This window comes from Glycine max, chromosome 11, assembly GCF_000004515.6.
Source record: "Glycine max cultivar Williams 82 chromosome 11, Glycine_max_v4.0, whole genome shotgun sequence".
Lineage (NCBI taxonomy): Eukaryota > Viridiplantae > Streptophyta > Magnoliopsida > Fabales > Fabaceae > Glycine > Glycine max.
Genome location: NC_038247.2, coordinates 36327652 through 36349934, shown reverse-complemented (window position 1 = coordinate 36349934; position 22283 = coordinate 36327652). Strand labels below are relative to the sequence as shown.

Below are 22283 nucleotides of genomic sequence, written 5' to 3'. Positions count from 1 at the left end.
TTATCTTTTCTTTTTCTTTTTTCTTCCAATGATGTGACTTTTTAATTATTATGAGAAGTAGAGAACGAATGTAATTAAAAAAGGAAAATGTTGCATGCATGTAATCACTATTTAAAATCTATGAATAGAGATAAGTGTATCTACGATAAATGATTGATGTTAATAGAAGGCTTGTAAAATAGAGGTACTTGTATATTAGCTCTCATTAAAAAAGTTTAAATGTATTTTTTTTTCCTATAATTTAGTATTTTATTATTATTTATTTTTGTAATTTTTTCATTTTAATCCTATAAAATATGTTTCCTTTGTTTTTCATTTTTAAATAACGTTTTAAACAGTAAAAAATATTATTTAAATTATTTTAAAATAAAATAAAAATATATTTATAAGAATTAAAATATTATATAAACTTATATGTGTATTAAATATACATTAGACATTTTAGTGTTATATATAACGACATTAATTATTTTATAACATAATTATCTTATTAGTTTAGTTGGTTAGAGCATCGTACTGATAATTTGAAAGTCACAAATTTAAAATTTAAATAAATTATTAATTTTAAATTATTTCATAAAATATATTTTTAACAATTGGTATGGACCCATTATTGAAAAAAAGAAAAATTAAACAAGGAGACTAGAAAGGAAAAGCAGGCTTGGCCCACGAATCCAAAAAAAAAAAAACACACCTGAAACTCAAGAATAAAAAGGTAACAAGTGACAGGCAGAATGAAATAGGCCTAACCCCGTTCGGATCCCGGACTGAACAGACCAAGTGACTAGTCACGCAGAACAAAAACCCAGGTGAGCAAAAAATAGAAGAAATTAAAAGATAAAACAAAATAAAGAAATAACTAGGTAATAAAAAAATAAAGAAATAAATAAATAAAAAAATAAGATAAGTTAACTGCTTGTAGGTTCAAATATTGTTGTCATAACTATAATATAATTTATATATTTAAATTACTTATTTATTCTATAAAGTAATGAATTAGAGATTAAAAATAGTAACAGAAAATTGATTTTCCCTCATAAGCTAAATTTTAATGACGATTTTTTTAAAAAAAATTACATGTAAATTATTTCATAACTAATTGTAATGTATTTAAAAATTAATTTTTCTGTATTTTAGTTATTAAAAATAAATATTTATTCTGTATAAATTACTAAGTCTTCAATGAAATAATGTCATATTTTTTTCCTTACATTATAAAAGAATGGCATACACCCTAACCTTAAAACTTTTCCATTAATACCCAGTAAAAAAAATCCATCAATACGATTTTTTTTTAGTGTATAAATAAAGGCAACAAGTCGCATACAAGTGGGAATGATCGTTACGATTTTTTCCATGGCTTTCTTATCTTATAGCTAGCAACGGCAATATCTTATTTAATCAATGAAAGTTAGATACTGACCCCCGCAAGACCTTTGAAGCAAAGTCAATAATAATTTGTGTAATTGATATATATATATATATATATATATATATATATATATATATATATATATATATATATATATATATTAAAAAATATATAACTTTGACGAGATATATTCTCAAGCTGCGAATCATTTGATTGGACTGAAATTTGGAAAAGAGAAGTAATATTTTGACAATGAAATTCATTTTGATGGGTGGAGGAGCAGCGCACATAAATGAGAAGACTAATTAAAGTTCTGCTTTGCAGTTGGAATATTGGAGTGGAGTTAATGCATTTGCTTAACGATGGTAGATGCTAAAATTCATAACACGTGAAATATTGTTGTTCTTATTCAACATCCATATAGTTAATTATTAAAAAAACATTAGAAATGAAAGGGATAGTATCCTACCACAAAACTTAGATGTATGATATTAACTTACATGTATAACTGATTAGTCAGGACCTTTAAGATATTGGTTAAAATATAAAAAAAATATAATTTTTTTTATTAGAATACATAAAATTATATCATTTATAATTTTATGTTTTTATATGATTTTTATAATAAATATTTTTTAAATTAATTTCATAACTAGGGTACTAACTGTTTAGCAGCTAAACTTATCCAAATTTTGCATACTCATGAGTAACTTATGATCAACGAAATGACATAATGATGGGAAAAAGAAGATAGAATGTCAAATTTCAAATACCATTTAACTATGGTGAAGTGTTGGTGACACATTATCTAACATATAATTATTGATTAAAATTTATTAAATATTATAAATCATGAGTAAACTTATTAAATAAATCTATAAAATTGTGTATTTTTTTAATAAAATTTAATTTATAATAAAAAGTTTAAAATGTATTAGAGAATATATTATTAACATTTTTATTTGAGCAGAACCTAGGCTTAGAAGAGGTCTTTACTACGAAGAGGTCAATAATTGAATTATCTGTTTTTTGAATTTTTCTTATTTTTGCTTGTTAAGTCGTGTTTTTTTTTTTTCAAATGGATTATTGGGATGCTAGAGGTATACTGAACATTTACTGTAAAGCAGGACGGTAGAAAAATAAGGCTATTAAAGATTCAATTTTAGGTTTATAAAAAAATATTATTTTTAATTTTTTAAAGTAAAAACAAAAACAACGTATGCTAATAAAAAGGTTTAATATGTAACTTTCTTATGTAATATATATATATATATATATATATATATATAATCTTTCAAAGTTTACTTCAGATCTCATTCTTCACACATCGGTCCAAGTAAAATTTTAAGATTTGCTATTAAGTTGATGTATCTTGACTAGCATTTTTTTTTCCTGCTTTCTGACCTGAAAATGTCTATATATATATGTCTCTTTTTCAGTTATGCATCACAAGCAATTTGTTTTAGACTAAAAATTACATTTCCAAAATATAAAATCAAATTATTTACGTTGGTTGATGTTTCACTTTCAAATGGTTTTAGATTCATATATATATATATATATATATATATATATATATATATATATATATATATATATGTGTGTGTGTGTGTGTGTGTGATAATTAAGGTGGATGTGATGACTATAGTACATTTTCTGCATGTGAAACTATAATTTTGAGGGACATGCACTACTAAGTTGTTCTCTTGAACTGGGCATTTCGTTATTATACAAAGTGACACACACATGTTTATAAACAGACTAGCTCTAATTGGCCCAATCGACCAATGCTTCTTATCAGATTTAAATTGAGTTTGGCAGGAGTAGGACTTTCCAATTATTGTCTTATTAGCTTGTTGACTAGTTAAAACTACGAGCATGGTTCAAGCATCTTTTCAATAGCCAGTTATTCCAATATTCTAATTAAATGTTCTGGTTGTTAAATATAGTTATAATTATTATTCGTTCCGTCTCAGAAAAGTTTTAAAGTCGGTTTGAAGATTTCCAATGGGTAAATTCATTTGAAAGTGAGTGTTTTAAATGCTTTAGGAAACGGTTATTTGTATCATTCATATTGTTGGGAGAATTATTTGAGGTTTAAATAATTTTTGTTCCCTTCCCTAAATTTCTTTTATGTTCCCTATAAGTTAAGAAGCTAGCTTTTGATTTTAGTTATTTTTAAAGATTTTAATTTTAAATTATTTTATCTTTGTATGTTTTGTTTGTTTCAGCTAGCGTTGCAATCAAGTAATAGTAACGTTAACAATTTATCGACTTGTTAAGTCATTAAGATATTTGACAAGGTAGTCACATATAATTTTTAATAAATTATATTTTTTAAATTATTAAATCAAAAGAGTTAATGACATCATTTTAGTCGTTTGGCACATTAAATATAATCGGTGATTTCAAAACAAATTTCCTTTTGGATTAAAAATATTTCAAAATTCTAAAAGATTTTTTCAAAATATTTAGCTAGTCAAAATGCGGAAAAAGTAAATACATTGAAAGAAAAATAAACACATAATAGGATGTTTGATAATAAGAGTGCAAAAACAAAATGGGTTTTTACGTGACACCTAATTCACTAGCAACATAAGAGAAGTCTCTAACGTCATTCGGGTTGGGGGGACTAAAACAGTTTTTTCTTCTTTAAATTAGAGCGACAAAAAAAGATTAATTTTAAACCAATAAAATATTATCACTTTATTAAAATATCATTATTTCAAACAACATTTTGCATGAAAACATATATTATCGTTTCATATTATATATTTATCTTTTACGGTAATATATATTTCGTAATAAAATTGTTAGCTATATAAATTACTATGATAAAATATTTTTTTAATAGATTTATCTTTACTAAAAAGGTTAGAATGTAATTAAGAATTTGTTTAAGATGAAATGCTAATAAATAGGAATCTTCAAATCCAACCCAATTTAAAAAAACTCAAATCGATAAACCAAATTATTTTGTACTATATATCTTTTGCATAATTGATCAGTTCGATTCGATTTTTGTATGGTGTTTATAAAACTGAACCAATCCAAAACCTAACTAATATGTTTGTTACCCATACATTTTTTTATGAGCAAAAAATATTTCATTAAAAAAGAAGAAAAAAAAAGATAAAGGGTACACGGTTACCCAACCCTTACAAACCAGTAACAAATACAAACCGATCAGATCTATATAAAATTATAAATGATCTGTTACCCATACGTTATTATGTTTGTGTTTCACATGTAAGTATGTAACCTGAATTACTTAACTTTATGTGTTTTATCACGAGTTAGTGATCTCGCAAGACATGTTGCGTTATGATTTAAGAGAGATGGTAGTTTTTTTTGTTTCTTTTTTCTTTTCTAAAAAAATTACCGTATTCATTTTCTTTCTCTGTTTCTGTACTTTTCTTCTATAGCTATATGTTCTATTTTGATTGCTTGATTTGCAGCTACTTCAGTGGGTAAGTTTGAAATTTGGGTTGCTGTTTTGGTGTAATTTTAGTGAGCTCATGAAATATTGCCCTTCATATATCTCAAAGTTATAAAAGTGCTTATTGCTTACTTGTTTCTTACTATGAATATTTCTCCTTTTCCGTGCATTTTCTGAACTTTAGAACTTAATGGCATTGGATGAATATTTTTCATGATGTGTTGGTAAAGGCGTATATAATTCAAGATTTGGAGCTAAGGGCATAAGTAAAAGTAGGAAGTTAAATATCAGTAAGCATGTATAGGTAGAAATCGAATAATCTAATACAATTCAAACTGGATTGGATTGAATATTTATTTAAGCAATGTTTATTTTACGAAATCTTTTTATATTTTTAAGAATGTTACTTCTGGCACATGAGAATATCATTTTTGAGTATTTTAAAAAAATCTATTTGGTTATATTTTAATATTTGTTAGAATAATTTTTAAAAATTAAAATAATTTAAATTAAAATAAATAAAAATTGAAAGTTTGATGTGTATTAGACAATAAACTTTCATATTCCTATATGAATATCACTTTTGCAACCCTTCCTCATGGAATTATAACATTTTTAGGATTCAATTATATCCAAGAATGTTTTTTCAAAACTTGTATTAAACATGTTAATTTTTTTTTATAGGCAAATATATTTAATTGTATTAATATAGAAGCACAAACAGTATCATAATCACCAGACAAAAGATAAAAAGGAAACATAAACCCTTATTCACTTTGATCCTACAAATCCCTCTTAGTATGATGACTACCTCACCTCACCCACTCTAAAAAAAGAATATTATATTTACATTTGCACATTTATGAGAATATGATAACATTTGGTCAAACAAACTCTCTTAAAAAAATACAATTTAATTGAATCGACTTATAGGTTAACTTAATCTTTGATTGATTCAAAATCAATCCAAACTGATCCATAAATAATAAATGGCTATATTGTTACAAAAATGACTAATAATTTTTTATTTCTACAATAATAAACACTTTAAAACAAGCTAAATAATCTATAATGTCATATAAAAAAATGAAAAAAAATATAATAGAGTAATGTCTATTTTTACAAAGCACTAATCAAAACTCACTGCTCACTAACCAACTTAATAATAATGGATACTTTTGCATCTCATCAATATGAAAGAGTTTGTTTTATTTTCATTTTAATGCCTAACCTTCCAATAAATTTCGCATTGTATCAAAAGGTCAATATATTGGCGAGATTTTTGCAATGCTCATGTATGTCACTCAAATTATACAGAGAAATTTGAACCGCGCAACCTATGAATAAATTATCTACCCGATGTCATTGAATTTGTTATCTCATTGATAGAACAACTTTTATGCTGCTTTGCCTCCTTCACACCATTGATGGTATAAAGTGATGGTTGTATAGGTGGAGGTAATTGGGTATTTTCATTTGAAAGAAAAGAAATGACATCAAGCATAGTGGGTCTGTCCTTTGCTTGGTCTTGAGTGCATAAGAGACCTATATGAATGCATCGTATTACTTGGATGTGGGGGCATGATCCATTCAACATTGTGTCAACTAGCTTTAGAGCTTCTCCTTGATTCCATAATTTCCATGCCTGAAACAAATTAATACAATTAATTTTTAAGTAGATCAAATTGAATTTTATTTTAGTACCCAATTGCATGGTTTTGATGTAACTTACATATCCTATAAGATTGAGTGGATAATCATCACAATTGTTTTTCTTTCCACTTACAATCTCAAGAAGTAAGACGCCAAAACTATATACATCAGTTTTGGTTGAGATGACTCCACTCATGGCGTACTCAGGAGACATATAACCACTGAAAATAAATGAATAAATAATATTATATAAGTGCTTGCAAAAAAAAAGTGTAAAGTGAAAATTTCATCACAAAGATACTTACTATGTCCCAACAACCCTATTTGTTTTTTCTTCAGATTGTGTCAATTTAAATATTCGAGCCATTCCAAAATCTGATATCTTTGGATTCAACTCATTGTCCAATAAAATGTTGCTAGCTTTCAAGTCTCTATGTATCACTTTTAATCTTGAATATTGATGTAAATATACAAGCCCTTGCGCAACTCCTTGGATAATCCTGTATCTTGTCTTCCATTCTAACACATTTCTTTTGGTGGAGTCTATTTTGAAGGAAAGAAAAATAAACAATTAATTGAAACCATAGTCTCAAACAGATGAAATATTGAAACCATAGGCATAAGCTATTCATACCAAAAAGATATAAATTCAAACTTTTGTTGGACATGTATTCGTAGACTAATATCCTTTCTTCTCTGTCACTGCAAAAACCTAAAAGCCTCACTAGATTAGTGTGCTGGAGTTTCACGATTAACATAGCTTCATTTTTGAACTCTACCAATCCTTGTCCTGAGCTTTTGGAAAGTCTCTTTATAGCTATTTCTTGGCCATTTGACAATTTCCCCTAAAAAATAAATATTCTTATTTATTTATGAAGTATGTAGTTAATGCTAAAAGAACCTTATATTAACGAAAATTAAAAAAAAATTGTTAGATGCATACTGATTGTTGAAAAACTAGTTGAGGTCGAGTACCTAAATTGAACAACGAACATAATTTCAAATTTATGTGTGTATAAATATTTATACATAGAAGTGAAAAATATAAATAAATTTATACCGTGTTAACAATATTATATTTAATAACTTTAAACAGTAGAATTATAAGAATTTATTAATTACCTTGTAAACAGGTCCAAAGCCACCCTCCCCAATCTTATTTGTGAAGGAGAAATTGTCGGTTGCCTCTAGAATGGTTATTAAGTCGAATATATGTGCATCATTACCTGTCCTCTTCTCATTCCATTGTTCTCTTCCTTCATCGTATGCAACAGAAATTTCAGTGTCATAGAAGAGACTTGCTCGTTTCTTACGTTTTTCGACTGCATATGATAATACATAAAATGATAAAAACTTCAAGGATTAGATAGGTCCATTTGAATTCGGGTGGTCCTATTTATTATTATTAATTAGTTGAACTAAAGTCCACTGCTTGCAAGCTGTTGATAATATTATTAAAAATAATTTCAACTTCTTCTGAATTTCCACAATTCCATACGATAAATTTACCTCTTTCTTTTTGTTTTCTCCACAACATAATAAAGCATGTCATGAATGAGATTATGAGGAGAAGAACTCCAACCGTAGCAACTGCGATCCATATTCTCCTCTTCTTGTGTTCTGCATGGGAAGAAAGATTGCTATTTTCTATATTTGTAATTAAACAAATATTATAAAAAACTTATCAATACTACTCCATATTCATACAGATTATAACAAAATAATTTTTTCACACCCCATGCAAGAGTGTGAGATGAGTAAAGGAAAGATTAAAACAAAACGAGAAAAAAAAGAGAAATATATTAAGGGATATGATAATATTTGTTTTTCTTGGTTATTACTAAAGTGAATATTAAAAATGAGAAATATATTAAGTTTTTATTTATTTATTTAATATAATTACATATTTAAAACTCTAGTGATTACTGAATATATTAAGTTTGAGGTTAATATAAAAATTTAATTTTTTAAACAAGTATATATTCTATATATACACGTGTAAAAAAACGAATAACCCATTTGAATGCACTAGTATCTTACTAGTTTATACAAAACAAAATCTCTCACTGTATGTAGTAGAATGTATAGACTGATTGTATCATTTGTATGAACTTACTAGCTTTGGTTTCAGTCTGAAAGAAGAAAATTGGACGACCAACACCGGAATTAGTCTCAACAAAATATGATGTGTCGTCTCTGCTCCATATCTCGCAGCCAGTTGCATCCTCCTTTGCATAAGTGTAGGCCACACATGAGCAATTTTTCAAGCACTTCATCCAGCAATCAGAAATAGTCAAGTTCTCTCTTTCATCAAATATGAATCCTCTCCTTGACATTGCTCCTAAGCTATTCCAATTGGGCAAGTACAAATCATCATCTTCCCTGCATTTGGGAGGCCGTGGCATTGTACAACCAGGGACAATCTCAATATCAACGCATGAGTAAGCGGCACCACTAGCATTCAATCTACCCAATGGCTCCATGGTGAAATAACCAGAAACTGAAGCATATTCAAAGTAAGTCACACTTTCATTTGAAAAGAAAGTGAAATTGAAGTTCTCCTTGTAAAGTGATGAAGAGTTCAAGTTGCTAAAGCTTCCATTTCTCCATTCTCCACTGCTCCATATGATTGCCTCTCTCCACCTACTAACCAATTGGTTAGTTTTGGGATCAAGGCTGAGAGAGAAAGACCCTGACCAAAGAGTTCTATAACTTCTCCTTGCTGTTATAGACCAAGTATGACCAGTGTTCTTGTCATAGCCAAGCTTCATCCCTGGTAAAATTGTGTCTGTGGGGTAATCAAAACTCTGCCATAACACCCTCTTCACAGATATTCCATCTGGGTTCAACTCATGAAGCACAAAGTTTCCTGTGTCTAGCAAAGTGGCACGAACACTTTTGTTAGTATTTTCTGCTTCAACTGAATATAGCATCATAGTGGTAGTACTAGACAGAATTTTCAGGTTGGAAAATTCATCAATAGTGAGAACTCCAGGGTCGTCGTGGATTGGATTATCTCTGTTGGCAACCCAAACGTAGTAGTGGAATTTATTGGCTGATACGCCAAGGTAGAATTTGCTGTTAGCGTCAGAGCCATCATCAAGCTGAAAGAAACGCAGTGTGTATAAACCTGAAGGAGAAATCAAACGGTTGGTTGATCCAAGTTGATGGCCTTGGAGCAACGTGTCTTCCCTCAAGTTTGAAGGCTTTGTTAGGTGCAAGAAACAAGTAAAAGTTATGAAGCTTACCATTCTTTTGCTTAAAGTCATTTTTGAGGAAAGATGCACCCGACATAATCTGAATTTAGCATATATATAGACGGGTCAAAGGTCACTATGGCTTTGGAGAAGACAGTTAAAACTATAAAAGTCATATAATAATTTTACAATATTTTTTAAAATATTATACAAATAATGATATATGAAGACTATATTATTCCAAACACCTCATTAATGCTCATATTTTTTTCTATCATATCACCTATTATACTTTTAAACACTTCGAATATAAAATGGTTTTATTAAATTATAAATATTACATTTTTTTCTGAGGGCTTTTGCCTTGGCGTCACGTGGTTAGTGGGCCTTTGAGGCTGCGTGTTTGTGGGAAACTACTACCGGCAATTACCCACGTGAGCTTTAAATTTATTTGTTTATTCTGAAAATATTTTTTCCACAAAATTATGATTATGTTGAACAACTATATAATAAAATTGTATTTTCATTGCACAACTTATATACTGTACAGTGAAATTGAAATTGTATTTCTATTATTATTGACTTAACATCATAGATTTATGTTTATTGTAACATCTCTGATTTTCAATTTATCAACTCTGACGGTTTCTAAGACCTCATAAATCAACACGAGACTTTTCAGCTTACTTTGTCCTCACTCACACATTTTTTGGTAAATTTCCTAAAAGGTCACTCATCCCAAAACTACTTCAAACCAAGCACAATTAACTATGGAGTTCTTATGTGATGGACTATCAAAAAGTAGATGCATCTTGTTGGTATAGATAATACCAATTAATTATTTTAAGTTATCCTCAACTGCACGGTCTCATACCTATGCAACCTTTGAATCTCTTTCATTCTGGTGTGATTCAATCGGGATGTTACAGTACCCATATCCTCATCCCAAATCCATTTCCAATAGCATAGATTCAACAACAACAAAACCTGCAACAAAACCCAAAAAAGAAAAACATGGGTGCTCGATCTCAAAGGGAGGCAAGGTGGCTAGTGTTGCGGTGCATATCAACGACGAGTTGTGCAGAGGGAGGGGTAGCGTGGTTCTGGCGGTAGTTTTGGATCTAAGGAGAAGGGAAGGGGAGGGAGTGTAGGAATTTGGTGAGTAGGAAAAATAGAAATTTCACAGAGGTTGGTAATTTAAATAGCAAATGTGGTAGTGTGAATAGTTATTCCGATGTTTGGGCCTTGTTTTATGGAATTGAGACCCATTTCTAGTGACTAGTAAGATCGCCAGGCTTCATGTTTTCTACAACATTGCCTAATGGGCACCTGCCGTGCCATAGCCATTTTCATTTTCAAATTCGAAGTTGTGTGGTCTAAGTAAATTATATAAAATTATTATTTATACAATGTAAATCAATACAACAGATGTTTTCAGCATTGTTAGTCAATGTCTTGTGCGGTTGAGGTGACTTATGTTTGTTATATTTTATTTCATACAACAACTCTACCATCTTCAAAGTGATTAGTGCTTGATTAGGACTAATCCGATACAAAGGAAGACTTAAAATAAAAATTGTGAGAAAAAAATTTCTTTAAAGAAAAGAGTGAGATATGGGATCTTTTAGATTTTCAATTAACATGTGTGACTTTTTTTTTTCTTAAAAAAACTAATGCTAAGTACTAATAGGTCTAAAGCTTTAGTTATTTTTATCTTTAAGCTGACTTTGATCTTGATACAAAACATTATTATATATCTTTTGCAAAATCTTGAACAAATAAATTAGAAAAGAATTTCTAGTGCTGGCCATTTTGCTTTCACATTTATTAGAATGACAATTTCAACAGCAAAGTAATTATCTCAGTAGTAAATTTGCTTCTTGGTCTGAAATGCCCTCACCAACCCTAGCTGAGTTGTCCCCACTCATTCGTGGAGCCTTGATGTGCAACACTATCCGTATTGGACTTGCGTGGTTAAGTGACTTGTAAGATCCACAAACCGAAAGGATTTTTTCGATGGGCAATTGCTTTCTGCATTTTTCATATTTCGAAATGATGATTCCAGAAGTAATATGAAAACTGCAAAAAACAATTCTGGAAGTGCAGAAATAAAAAAACTTAAAGTGTCATATTCTTATTTTCAAATTCAAAATCGTGCAGTCTAAGTAAATTATATAAAATTATTATTTACTCATTGTAAATTGATGCTAGAAATGTCTTCAAACATTATTAGTCACAATCTTGCGCTTGAGGTGACTTATCTTCCTTATATATATATTTTTTTGTGTGTCAATACAACAACTCCATCCTTCAAAGTGATTAGTTCTAATTGATACAATAAATTATTATATATGTTTAACAAACTCTTGAACAAGTAAATTAACAAAGAATTTCTAGTGCTGACCATTTCGCTCTCACATGATGACAATTTTACACCGCATAGAAGTACACTCTATCTGTTCTAACAAATGTTAACCACAACCCACTTAAGTGGAATTTTTTTTAGCATTTTTACAAATTTTGAAAAATTAAGGAGGTGTTTGATTTGACTGTTTTTTATTTTCATTTTCATTAGAAATAGAAAATGATAAAAATATGTTTGATTGAATTTTTGAAAATATTTTCAGTGAAAATATTTTCTTAAATGAACCAAAAACTAGAAACAATAAAATCTCGTTTTCAGTTGAAACCAGAAATCTCATTTTAAGTAAAATGAAAACGTGGTGGGAAGAAATGTAATTTTAAGCAAATCTAAAAATACATTTTCTTTTGAAAACACATTTTCAGTATTTTTATTTCTTGAAGCAGAAAACAAGAAGTCAAATCAAACATGATTTTAGAATTTTAATCTTTTAAAAATGAAAACAATTTTTAAAAAATGAAAATACAAACTAAACACACCCTAAAGAACCTATTATCTTAAATCCTAACTAGTCTTCTAATAGATCTTGTCACTTCCAACCTCAAAATAAATACATTGGGGACTTTTCCACTTGTCATGACTATTTACATTCACAAAAAATTTATGAACTTTGAACTTTTCCAAGAGCGTATACAATTTATCTACCCGATGTCAATGAATTTGTTGTCTCATTTATGGAACAGCTGTTGGGCTGCTTTGTCTCTTCCATGACTCCAATGTTACAAAATCCTGGTTGTTTCGGTGGTGGTAAATGAGCAATTTCATTTGAAAGAAATGAAACAACCTCAAACTTAGTGGGTCTGTCTCTTGCTTGATCTTGTGTGCATAACAGACCAATATGAATGTACCGTAACACTTGGGTAGGAGAGTATGACCCATCCAAAGTTGTGTCCATTAAGTTTAGAGCTTCACCTTCGTTCCATAATTTCCATGCCTAAAATGAACATGCTTTGTTAATTGTCAAACCAATAACATATTTATATCCTTCATTAATTGCATGGTTTGACATCACTTACATAACATCAGGATTCAATGGGTAATCATTTCTATTTTTCTTTCCACTTAGAATCTCTAGCACTAGAATGCCAACATCAGTTTTAGTTGAGATGACACCCATCAAAGCTTACTTTGGAGTAGGGGTAGGTGAACGGATTTAGGTCCATGGCCCAGCCCTCGCGCCAGTCATGGACTAAATTTTTAAAAAAATTTATGACTATACAAGATTTTAGGCCCATTCCCGTAAACCCACAACCACTGGTTAAGTTCAACTCAAACTCAATTAATCTTAAAAATCCAATCTAAAATTTCTTTGCATTTATGTTGAAAATTTATTTGATAGTGTGAAAACTTTTGTAATTGAATATTTATTAGAGATTTATTAAGATTTTTTAAAATATATATATATAATTGAGTGTAATTGATTATTTTTTAAGAAAAAAATATATTTATTTTAAAATTGTAGTTTTTTAAAAAAAATTAGGCCCGCAGACCAACCTATTTAACCTGTGAGATCCGTTGGACGGAGGAGAACCAATATATTAAGTCTATGTAAGAGTGCGAGATGGACTGACCCAGTCCACTATCATTTTATATGAGATGAACCGGTTCGCTTATCCACCCCTACTCTGGAGACATATAGCCACTAGAAGAATAATATTAACCCATCAAACAATTTAGAGCTTGGAAAAATGCTAACATAATTAAAATATGATATAGATACTAAATGTTTGAAAGAAAAAAAATATCCTCATTATGTTCCAACAATTCTATTAGTATGTTCTCCAGTTTCTGTCATTCCAAATATTCTGCGCCCATGCCAAAATCTGCCCGCTTTCAAGTCTCTATGTATCACTTTCAATCTTGAATATTGATGTAAATACACAAATCCTTGTGCAATTCCTTCAATAGTTTTGCATTAATGTAAAACTATTCAGCCAGTTTCATCCTCATTAGTGTAAGAGTAGGCCTCACAGGTGCAGTTATTCAAGCACTTCATCCAGCAGTCAAAGTTGCTCAGCTTCTCACTTTGATCAAATTTGAAACCTTTACTAGACATCACCCCATAGCTACTCCAATTACTAGAGTATAAACTATGATCATTATCTCTGCATTTGGGAAGACTTGGCATTGAACAACCTTGGAGAAAGTAATTATTATCGATGCATGAGTCAGAGGCACCAGAAACGCCGCCACATATTGAATCCAAAGCATCTCAGTAGATAAAATTAAATGGAACATATATCACGCACGTTTCATTTTCATCCGATTGGTACTCAAAAACAAAGTCCTTATCAAAAGATGACGAGTTTAATTTGGCAAAAATTCCATCGTTCCATTGGCCACTACTCCAAACAATCTTCCCTCTTCACCAAATAACCAATTCCTTCGTTTTGTGGTCAAGGCCAAGGCTGAAAGACCCTGACAAAGGAGACTTATCACTTCTCCGATCCATGATGTTATAGACCAATTATGGCCTGTTTTTCTGTTAAACCCTAGCTTCATCCCAGATAAAATTGAGAATGCGGGGTAATCAAAGCTTTCCCATAATCTCCTCTTCTCAGATCCATCTTGGTTCATTTCATGAAGCCGAAAGTTGTCATTATCTTGCAAGATGGCACTGATAGTACTGTTGTTGTTGTTATTACTTTCAGGTTCAGAAGAAGAATAGAGCATGATAGTGGAATTTCCTCCTTTGGAAACAATTTTCATGTTACCATATTGATCAATTGTGAGAACCACTAAAGGGTCACGGATTGGCATGCCTCTATTGGCAATCCAGAAATAACTATCACTTGAATTATCAGCAGTTGGTCTAACTCCAAGGTAGATATTTTCAGAGCCTTCGTACTGAAAGAAACTCAGCTGTTGTGAGCTGGTGACCCTAGCTTAACGTGTCTGTGTTCAAGTTTGAAGGCTTCGTTATGTGAATGAAACAAGTAAAAGTGATGATGGATAGCATACTTTGGCTGAAAGTCATGGTTGGTGGAACTGGAATTATGTCTACCACAAAACACTTTTGATCTTATTAGCCTATATTATATATATATATATATATATATATATATATATATATATATATATATATATATATATATATATATATATATATATATATATATATGAATTTGCACTATCATTTTCATATAATTAATTATATGACATTAGGGAAAAAATAAGTATAAATGAAAGGGGTTATTTGTTATTCATTAATTTGACCTACTAAAATAATAAGCCGTTTTGGAACGAATTCGAGTTTGCTTGTGTTAGAGTTTTATGTTTCCATCCCCCACACTTAATTAAAGATCCTCCCATTCTCAATAAGAAAATTTTACAAATCTCAGGATTAAATTTGATTGTTTGACTTTTTTTCTTTTTTTTTTTCCTTCTGAATTCAAATGGCCTTAGCCAAGGGAACAGATGTCGCACATATTCAATGTAGTCAATTAAAAAAATGAACGGGGTCAATTGTCATTTATCGACCTGGGGAAAAAATATTTGTTTCCGTTACGCGATGAATGTTGTTGTGTTCGTCGTTACCAACAAAAATATTGTTGTGTTCGCTGACTTTTTCAAATACTTTTGAATACAAGGGGCTTTAGCTTAAAGTAGATAGAAAAAGACTGCAAAAATAAACTAATATAATCCGGAGGAGACCCTAGATAAATCAGAAAAACAAAAATCAACGTAGACAAGGCACTGGCATGTGAGATAAGATCAATTATAATTGAAAATCAATTCAGTACACGTAGTGACAAATAAGAAAAGGATATAAGTATGTGATATGATAAAATAAGTGATGAAATAAGTAGAAGTGGACGATCGAGCTCTTGTTACAGAGTGACAAATATGAAAGATTAAAATTCAACTTTATTTTCTTTAGGGTCTGACCAAATTTGAGAAATATCAACACTCATTAATGGTAGAAAAATTGAAAGTATAATTAATCTTAAATTTTTTAATATTAGTTTTATCATCATTAATTATTTTTAACCTTATTGGAATGATATTGTTGTATTGATGCAAATAGGAAATTAATAGAATCTCATTTTCCAAGTTACCTAATGGTCACACACTATTAATAAAATCTTATTTTATGAAAATATCTCAATTTTACAACTTAAGTCCGCATCATTTAAGTCCAAATTAAATAATATTATACTTAAGAGAATTGTTATAGAAGATAGTATTCATCGTGTCACTGCTTGCCTATTTATAACACAGACTAGAGATTTACCCATCAATGGTAATGTTATTCATTTGTCAAATCTTTTTCCAGTCAAAATAAGAATAACAATAGTATCTTTGTAGTTTATAATGTTATTCATTTGTCAAATTTTGATTTTAAAATATATTATTTAGTTCTAATTTCATTGGTAATCTCAAAGATTGTCTATCATAGCACTTAGTCATGATATCAACCTAAGTTGAAAACATTAAATGTATCCTGTGGGACTCATGTTAGTTTCAAACATAAAATTTATTTTTACCTAAAATTAGTCTCACTTTTGCTTATTTTAGTTGTTGAAATTTGTTTTGTTTATTTTAATTATTAAAATTTGTTTTGCTTATGAGGTGTTTGACATAATATTTCTACTAGGATCAAGATCTTTTTTTATTTAATTTTTTTGTTTCAATTTTTGTATATTGTTCATTTTTTTGGTATAAGGCTGAGTTGGACAAAATTTAATAAGAAATAAGCACCAGAAGATAGTGTTCATGACGTTGCTCCATTCCTACGTAGGTACAGGTCCTATTTATAACACAGACCAGAGATTTATCCACCAGTGGAAACATAGGTTAAAACGAGAATAATAATAGTATCTTTGTAGTTTATAATGTTATTCATTTGTCAAATTTTGATTTTAAAATAGACTATTTTAGTTCTAATTTCATTGGTAATCTCAAAGATTTCCAATACCACTTAGTCATGATACCAACCTAAACTGAAAACATTACATGTATCCCATGGGACTCATGTTAGTTTCAAACATGAAATTTATTTTTACCTAAAATTAGTCTCGTGTTTGCTTATTTTAATTGTTGAAATTTATTTTGCTTATGAGGTGTTTGACAAAATGTTTCTACTAGAATCAAGGTCTTTTTTGGTTTAATTTTTTTGTTTCAATTTTTATATATTGTTCATTTTTTGGTATAAGGCTTTGCGTTGGACAAAATCTAATAAGAAATGAGCACTAGAAGATAGTGTTCATGACATCGCTGCATGCCTACTTAGGTACAGGTCCTATTTATAACGTAGGCCAGAGATTTATCCACCAGTGGAAACGCAAGTTAAAACAAGAATAATAATAGTATCTTTGTAGTTTATAATGTTATTCATTTGTCAAATTTTGATTTTAAAATATACCAAATTGAAAGGAAAAAAAAGAAGAAGAAAAAGCAGCTATTTATTTATAACATTTAATTAAGTTGTTATAATTTGAAGTTACTTCACTAGATAACCAAATTACCACAACACAACCAACAGTAAGAAGGTCATCATCTTTGGGGTTCCCAGTGCCTTCACTCCTACTTACTGGTTTTTACTTTTCTCTTTCACTTTCTAACTTTCAATCTCCAATTTTTAACCAGAAAATAAACCGAAACAAAATCATGGGTACTTGAGTTTCAATTTTTTAAGATATCAACTGTTGCTTTGTTGAGTGGGCTAAAAAAATGAAGTTTTTAACAAGCACATGCCTTCTTTCTACCCTCTCTTTTATTATTCCAATTCCAATTAGGGTTTGTTAGTTTGTGTGATTTTTTTGGTTTTGTTTAATTATTGTTATTATTATTATGTAGACTATAGCTGAAGGTCTTTTTTTTTATGTTGTGATGACAAGAGCGAACACTTGGGATTTCCTATGTCTTACTATAAGGGAAAGGAAGATGTCTAATATAGGTGAGTTTTATGCTTCAAATGATACAATTGTATCATCGGATGAGTTTTGAAAAGTTTTTATCCTTTTTTTCTTTCTAAATTCAAGCTGCTACGATTGTTTATGTTATGTAATATATTTGACCTGTGCTATCTTTTGATTGTTATCTCAGATGTTAATTAGACACTAACTCCTTGGTTCATATATTCACTTAATGTTTTTTCCTTTATTTTTGGCATGTTAACACATAAGCTTTCTTCCCTCGGTTTGTCTAAGTGCTATTACCACTAGAATTATGTTATGTCTTTGTGTTCAGTTCAGTCATTCAACAACAAAAGCCTTTTTCGAATATATTACTACTAATAACACTTCTGCAATGCTACTATACTACTATCCATAACACTTTTTTATTAAACAATCCTATCAGCATTTGAGAGGTTGAGACAGCAGCATTAAGTCAAATACTACGGGAACCACAAAATACTAAGGCTGCTTAAACAAATGAATTATTTAAAGGGGCAGCAAAATTAATACTAGAAATGGACCTGGGTACAAATCGAGTGGGGAAAATGGATAAGAATATGAGTTTTAAAAAACAACAAATAAACCACAGCAAAGTTAGCAGTAATAATGGATGGATCTTTAAGAGGCAAATTAAAAATGTTATTAAATCTTAAATTCAAATCTCCCTACTAACAACCATTACTATTACTACCAACAATATTACAATAAGTTTAGGTTAATTGCAACTGAAAGACCCTGACAAAGGAGACTTATCAATTCTCCATGATGTTATAGACTGATTAAGGCCTGTTTTTTCTGTGAAAGCTTCATCCCTGGTATAATTACGTCTGTGGGGTAATCAAAGCTTTCCCACAATACCCTCTTCACAGATCCATTTTGGTTCATTTCACGAAGCAGAAAGCTGCCATCATCTCGCTAGAAGCACTAATAGTACTGTTGTTGTTATTACTTTCTGCAGTTTCTTCTTATTTTTCCGTATAGTAGAAGAACCGTACGCTCGACCTCGACACGATGGCGTGTCCGACGATCGTGTACTTCGAGGTTAAGGCGCTGAAGATCGGAAAGGTCACGACGCTGGAATGTGTCATGTGCCTCAACGAGTTCCGCAACGACGAAAACGAAGGTGAAAGTTGAAGACAAAGGCCCTCATTCAGTTGTGGATGTGGTGCAGTTCTCGGCAATGGATGCACTCTCCGCGGTGGAAGGAGATCGAGTTCGTCAGACTTCAACAAGAACTCAAGAAGGTTTGGGAGAAGAAATCGCTCAATTAGAGAATTGGGGATTTAGGGATTCATCTGAGTTTGAGAGAACCGGTTCAAATACACTAAAAAAAAAGGGGGTTATTGCTAATTAACAATAACAATCACAGTTAAAATAATTTGATTAAATTAAAATAATATTTTACCTACTCTCAAAAATTGAAAGAGAAAAAACCAACAAAAAGAAGAAATTACAATATTTATTCTTTTTTATTAAGGTGGATGCTTAGACCAGGTGAACAAATTGAAAGCTGCCATGTGTCCAATGTAGCACTATATCTCCATGGTTAGATGTATGGAAGGAAACCCCTTAGTTTTATGGTTTCACGCATAATATCCTCCCACTCAGTAAATGACACTCCTCCAAATATGAAAATTTTATACAAAGGGCCTTCTTAGCTCAAGAAAACAGAAGTTGCACAACCATGATGCGATTTTGTTTTTTGAAGAAGTATTTTTCTACTAGACTAACTCTCGAGTCATAGAAGTTGCACCACTGCTACCATATATTATACCCAAAGATCCCATCATGATATAACCATAAACAAGAACATACTTCACGTATGTTACATTTTCATCTAAGTGGTACTAAAAAACAAAGTCCTTATCAAAAGGTGACCACTTTAAATTGGCAAAACTTGCATTTTTCCATTGGCCACTACTCCAAACAATCTTCCCTCTCCACAACATCACCATTTGCTTCGTTTTATGGTCAAGGCCAAGGGTGAAAGACCCTGACAAAGGAGACTTGCCACTTCTCCATGATGTTATTGACCAATTATGGCTTGTTGTTCTGTCAAACCCTAGCTTCAATTCATCCCTGGTTAAAGCATGTTTTTGGGATAATCAAAGCTTTGCCACAATATCCTCTTCACTGATCCATCTTGGTTATTCATTTCATGAAGCACAAAGTTACCATTGTTTTTATAACTTTTTGCTGCTTAAGAAGAAGAATAGAGCATAATAGTGGATTTCCATGTTGGAAATAATTATCAAGTTACCATATTGATCAATTGTGAAAGCCACTGAAGGGTCTTCATGGATTGGCTTGTCTCTATTGGCAACCCAGTTATAACTAGAATTAACAGCTGAGAGTCTGATTCCAAGGTAGAAATCTTCAGAGTCATCAAGCTGAAAGAAACTCAGTGTGAACAAACCTGAAGAGCAGATCAAAGAGTTGGTTGTTGAGAGCTGATGATTATGACCTTGGAATAACGTGTCACCGTTCAAGTTTGAAGGCTGGGCTTTGTTGAGTGATGGAGACAAGTGAAAGTGATGAGGTATAGTACTATACTGTCGCCAAAAGTCATTGGTGAATGGTGGTGGAACATGTAATGCCTGAATTGTGAATCAAGTGAAGGTTTTTTAGGTAACAAAATCAAGTGAAAATGATGAAGAATAGTATTCTTGTTAGTCTATAATATGAGAAGTTAATTGCACATCCAGACATGCATCCATAGATATGATTATATCAAGTTCTTAGCGAAACAATAAAAAACCAATGAATGGAGACGGTTGTTAATTTATTATTTATATATTGACTATAGAAATGAGGAATGAATTGTACATTTTTTTCTACTTTATTTTGAATATATTTTAAATGGAATTATTTCTTTAAAATGAAATTATGAAATTAAAACACATGCATGCACTATGCCATGAATAGAGTTCTTGTATGATGATTATATGTATGAATATTGTTGTATATCTTCGTTGACCTTTTATATTTTTTTAATCCATAAGAATTAAATACAATAATATCACATAATTTACAATATTCATCTATTTGGCTCAACTTTTTATTTATTTATTTTTTATTTAAGGGGTATTATTGTTGGACAAGTGACCTCAGAAATTTTAAGAAGGGAGGATTGAATTATGATTTCGTTGACTATTTCTAATTGAAAATTTCTCTTTCTTAGATATTCACTAGATTCAATTATTTCTTTAATTATAAGTTACTCGAATAATAAATAAGGAGAAGTAACTTTAAAGAAATATAAACACAACAGAAAGTAAAAGTGATTAAGGAAAGAGAGAATGCAAAACCGAATTAATACTGGTTCAGCCACAACCCATGCCTACATCCAGTCCCCAAGCAACCCGCTTGAGATTTCCACTATCCTTGTAAAATCTTTTACCAGTAATGAACCACAAAGGACTTCCCTCCTTTGTGTTCAGTGATTACAACCAAGAAGTTATTCCCACTTCTTGCAATAAACCCCAAGGAACGTTGGTCCCTTGTGTCCAATGATAATAACCAAGAAGTTATACCCACTTCTTGTAATGAACCCAAAAGACATTGGTCTTTTGAGTCCAGTGATCAACCAAGAAGTAAATTTTGCTTCTTGCAATGAACCCAAGGAACGTTGGTCCCTTGTGTTCAGTGTTTGCAACAAAGAATACCTTCTCTTGAAAACATTCACCAAGAATAGGTCTCTTGAAAAGCTTTTTGTAAGAATGGAGGAAAGGAAGAAAATAGAATAGCACAAGTTTTTGCCCAATGAACTTTTCTTGACAAAACAAGTGTTGAACAAAAACTTTTAGAAAGATGGTAAGAATGATTTAGTTATCCAAAATCAGTATTGAAATTCGTGTCATGGTCACATATTTATAGCCATTTGACGGCTCTTGAAAAACCATGTTAAAAGTAGTGACTCTTGGCAATTTCTTCAAAAGTTGTGACTCTCTTCAAAACTAGTCACTTTAAAAATTGTGACTCTCTTCAAAATTAGTCACTTTAAAAGTTGTGACTCTTGACAATTTATTTTTCAAAACCAGTCACTGATAATCAATTACCATTATAGTATAATCGATTACACATCAACAGTTGTGACTCTTCATGTTTAGATTTGAAAACCAACGTTTAGAAACACTGGTAATCGATTACACAAGTTTGAAAAAGTTTTATCACAAGTTGTGACTCTTGAAATTTGAAATTCAACGTTCAAAAACATTGGTAATCGATTACATGTCCATGGTAATCGATTACTACATTGTAAAATAGTTAAAATTGTTTTGGGTTTCTGGTAATTGATTAC

The 22283-nt window shown here is 30.4% G+C and overlaps 1 protein-coding gene across 1 annotated transcript; it reads right to left on the bottom strand.

The window, feature by feature from the left end:
• Positions 1–5784: 5784 nt before the first annotated feature.
• LOC100782230 (G-type lectin S-receptor-like serine/threonine-protein kinase CES101) lies at positions 5785–9747 on the bottom strand. The gene is made up of 7 exons (XM_041006883.1): positions 8581–9747; positions 7974–8084; positions 7587–7786; positions 7099–7309; positions 6770–7007; positions 6544–6685; positions 5785–6456 (listed from the first exon to the last, which is right to left on the bottom strand). Exons 1-7 carry the CDS (start codon positions 9731–9733, stop codon positions 6160–6162), a joined length of 2352 nt encoding a protein of 783 aa, XP_040862817.1. The 5' UTR covers positions 9734–9747; the 3' UTR covers positions 5785–6159.
• Between the last annotated feature and the right edge of the window lie 12536 nt (positions 9748–22283).

Excerpts from the sequence above, each read along its gene's own strand:
- LOC100782230 (XM_041006883.1), bottom strand. The coding sequence starts at position 9,733 with ATGACTTTAAGCAAAAGAATGGTAAGCTTCATAACTTTTACTTGTTTC. Across the intron at positions 7,310-7,586 it reads GCTTTGGACCTGTTTACAAG|GGGAAATTGTCAAATGGCCA; the intron begins GTAATTAATAAA and ends TTTATTTTTTAG. Across the intron at positions 6,686-6,769 it reads AATAGGGTTGTTGGGACATA|TGGTTATATGTCTCCTGAGT; the intron begins GTAAGTATCTTT and ends ATTTATTTTCAG.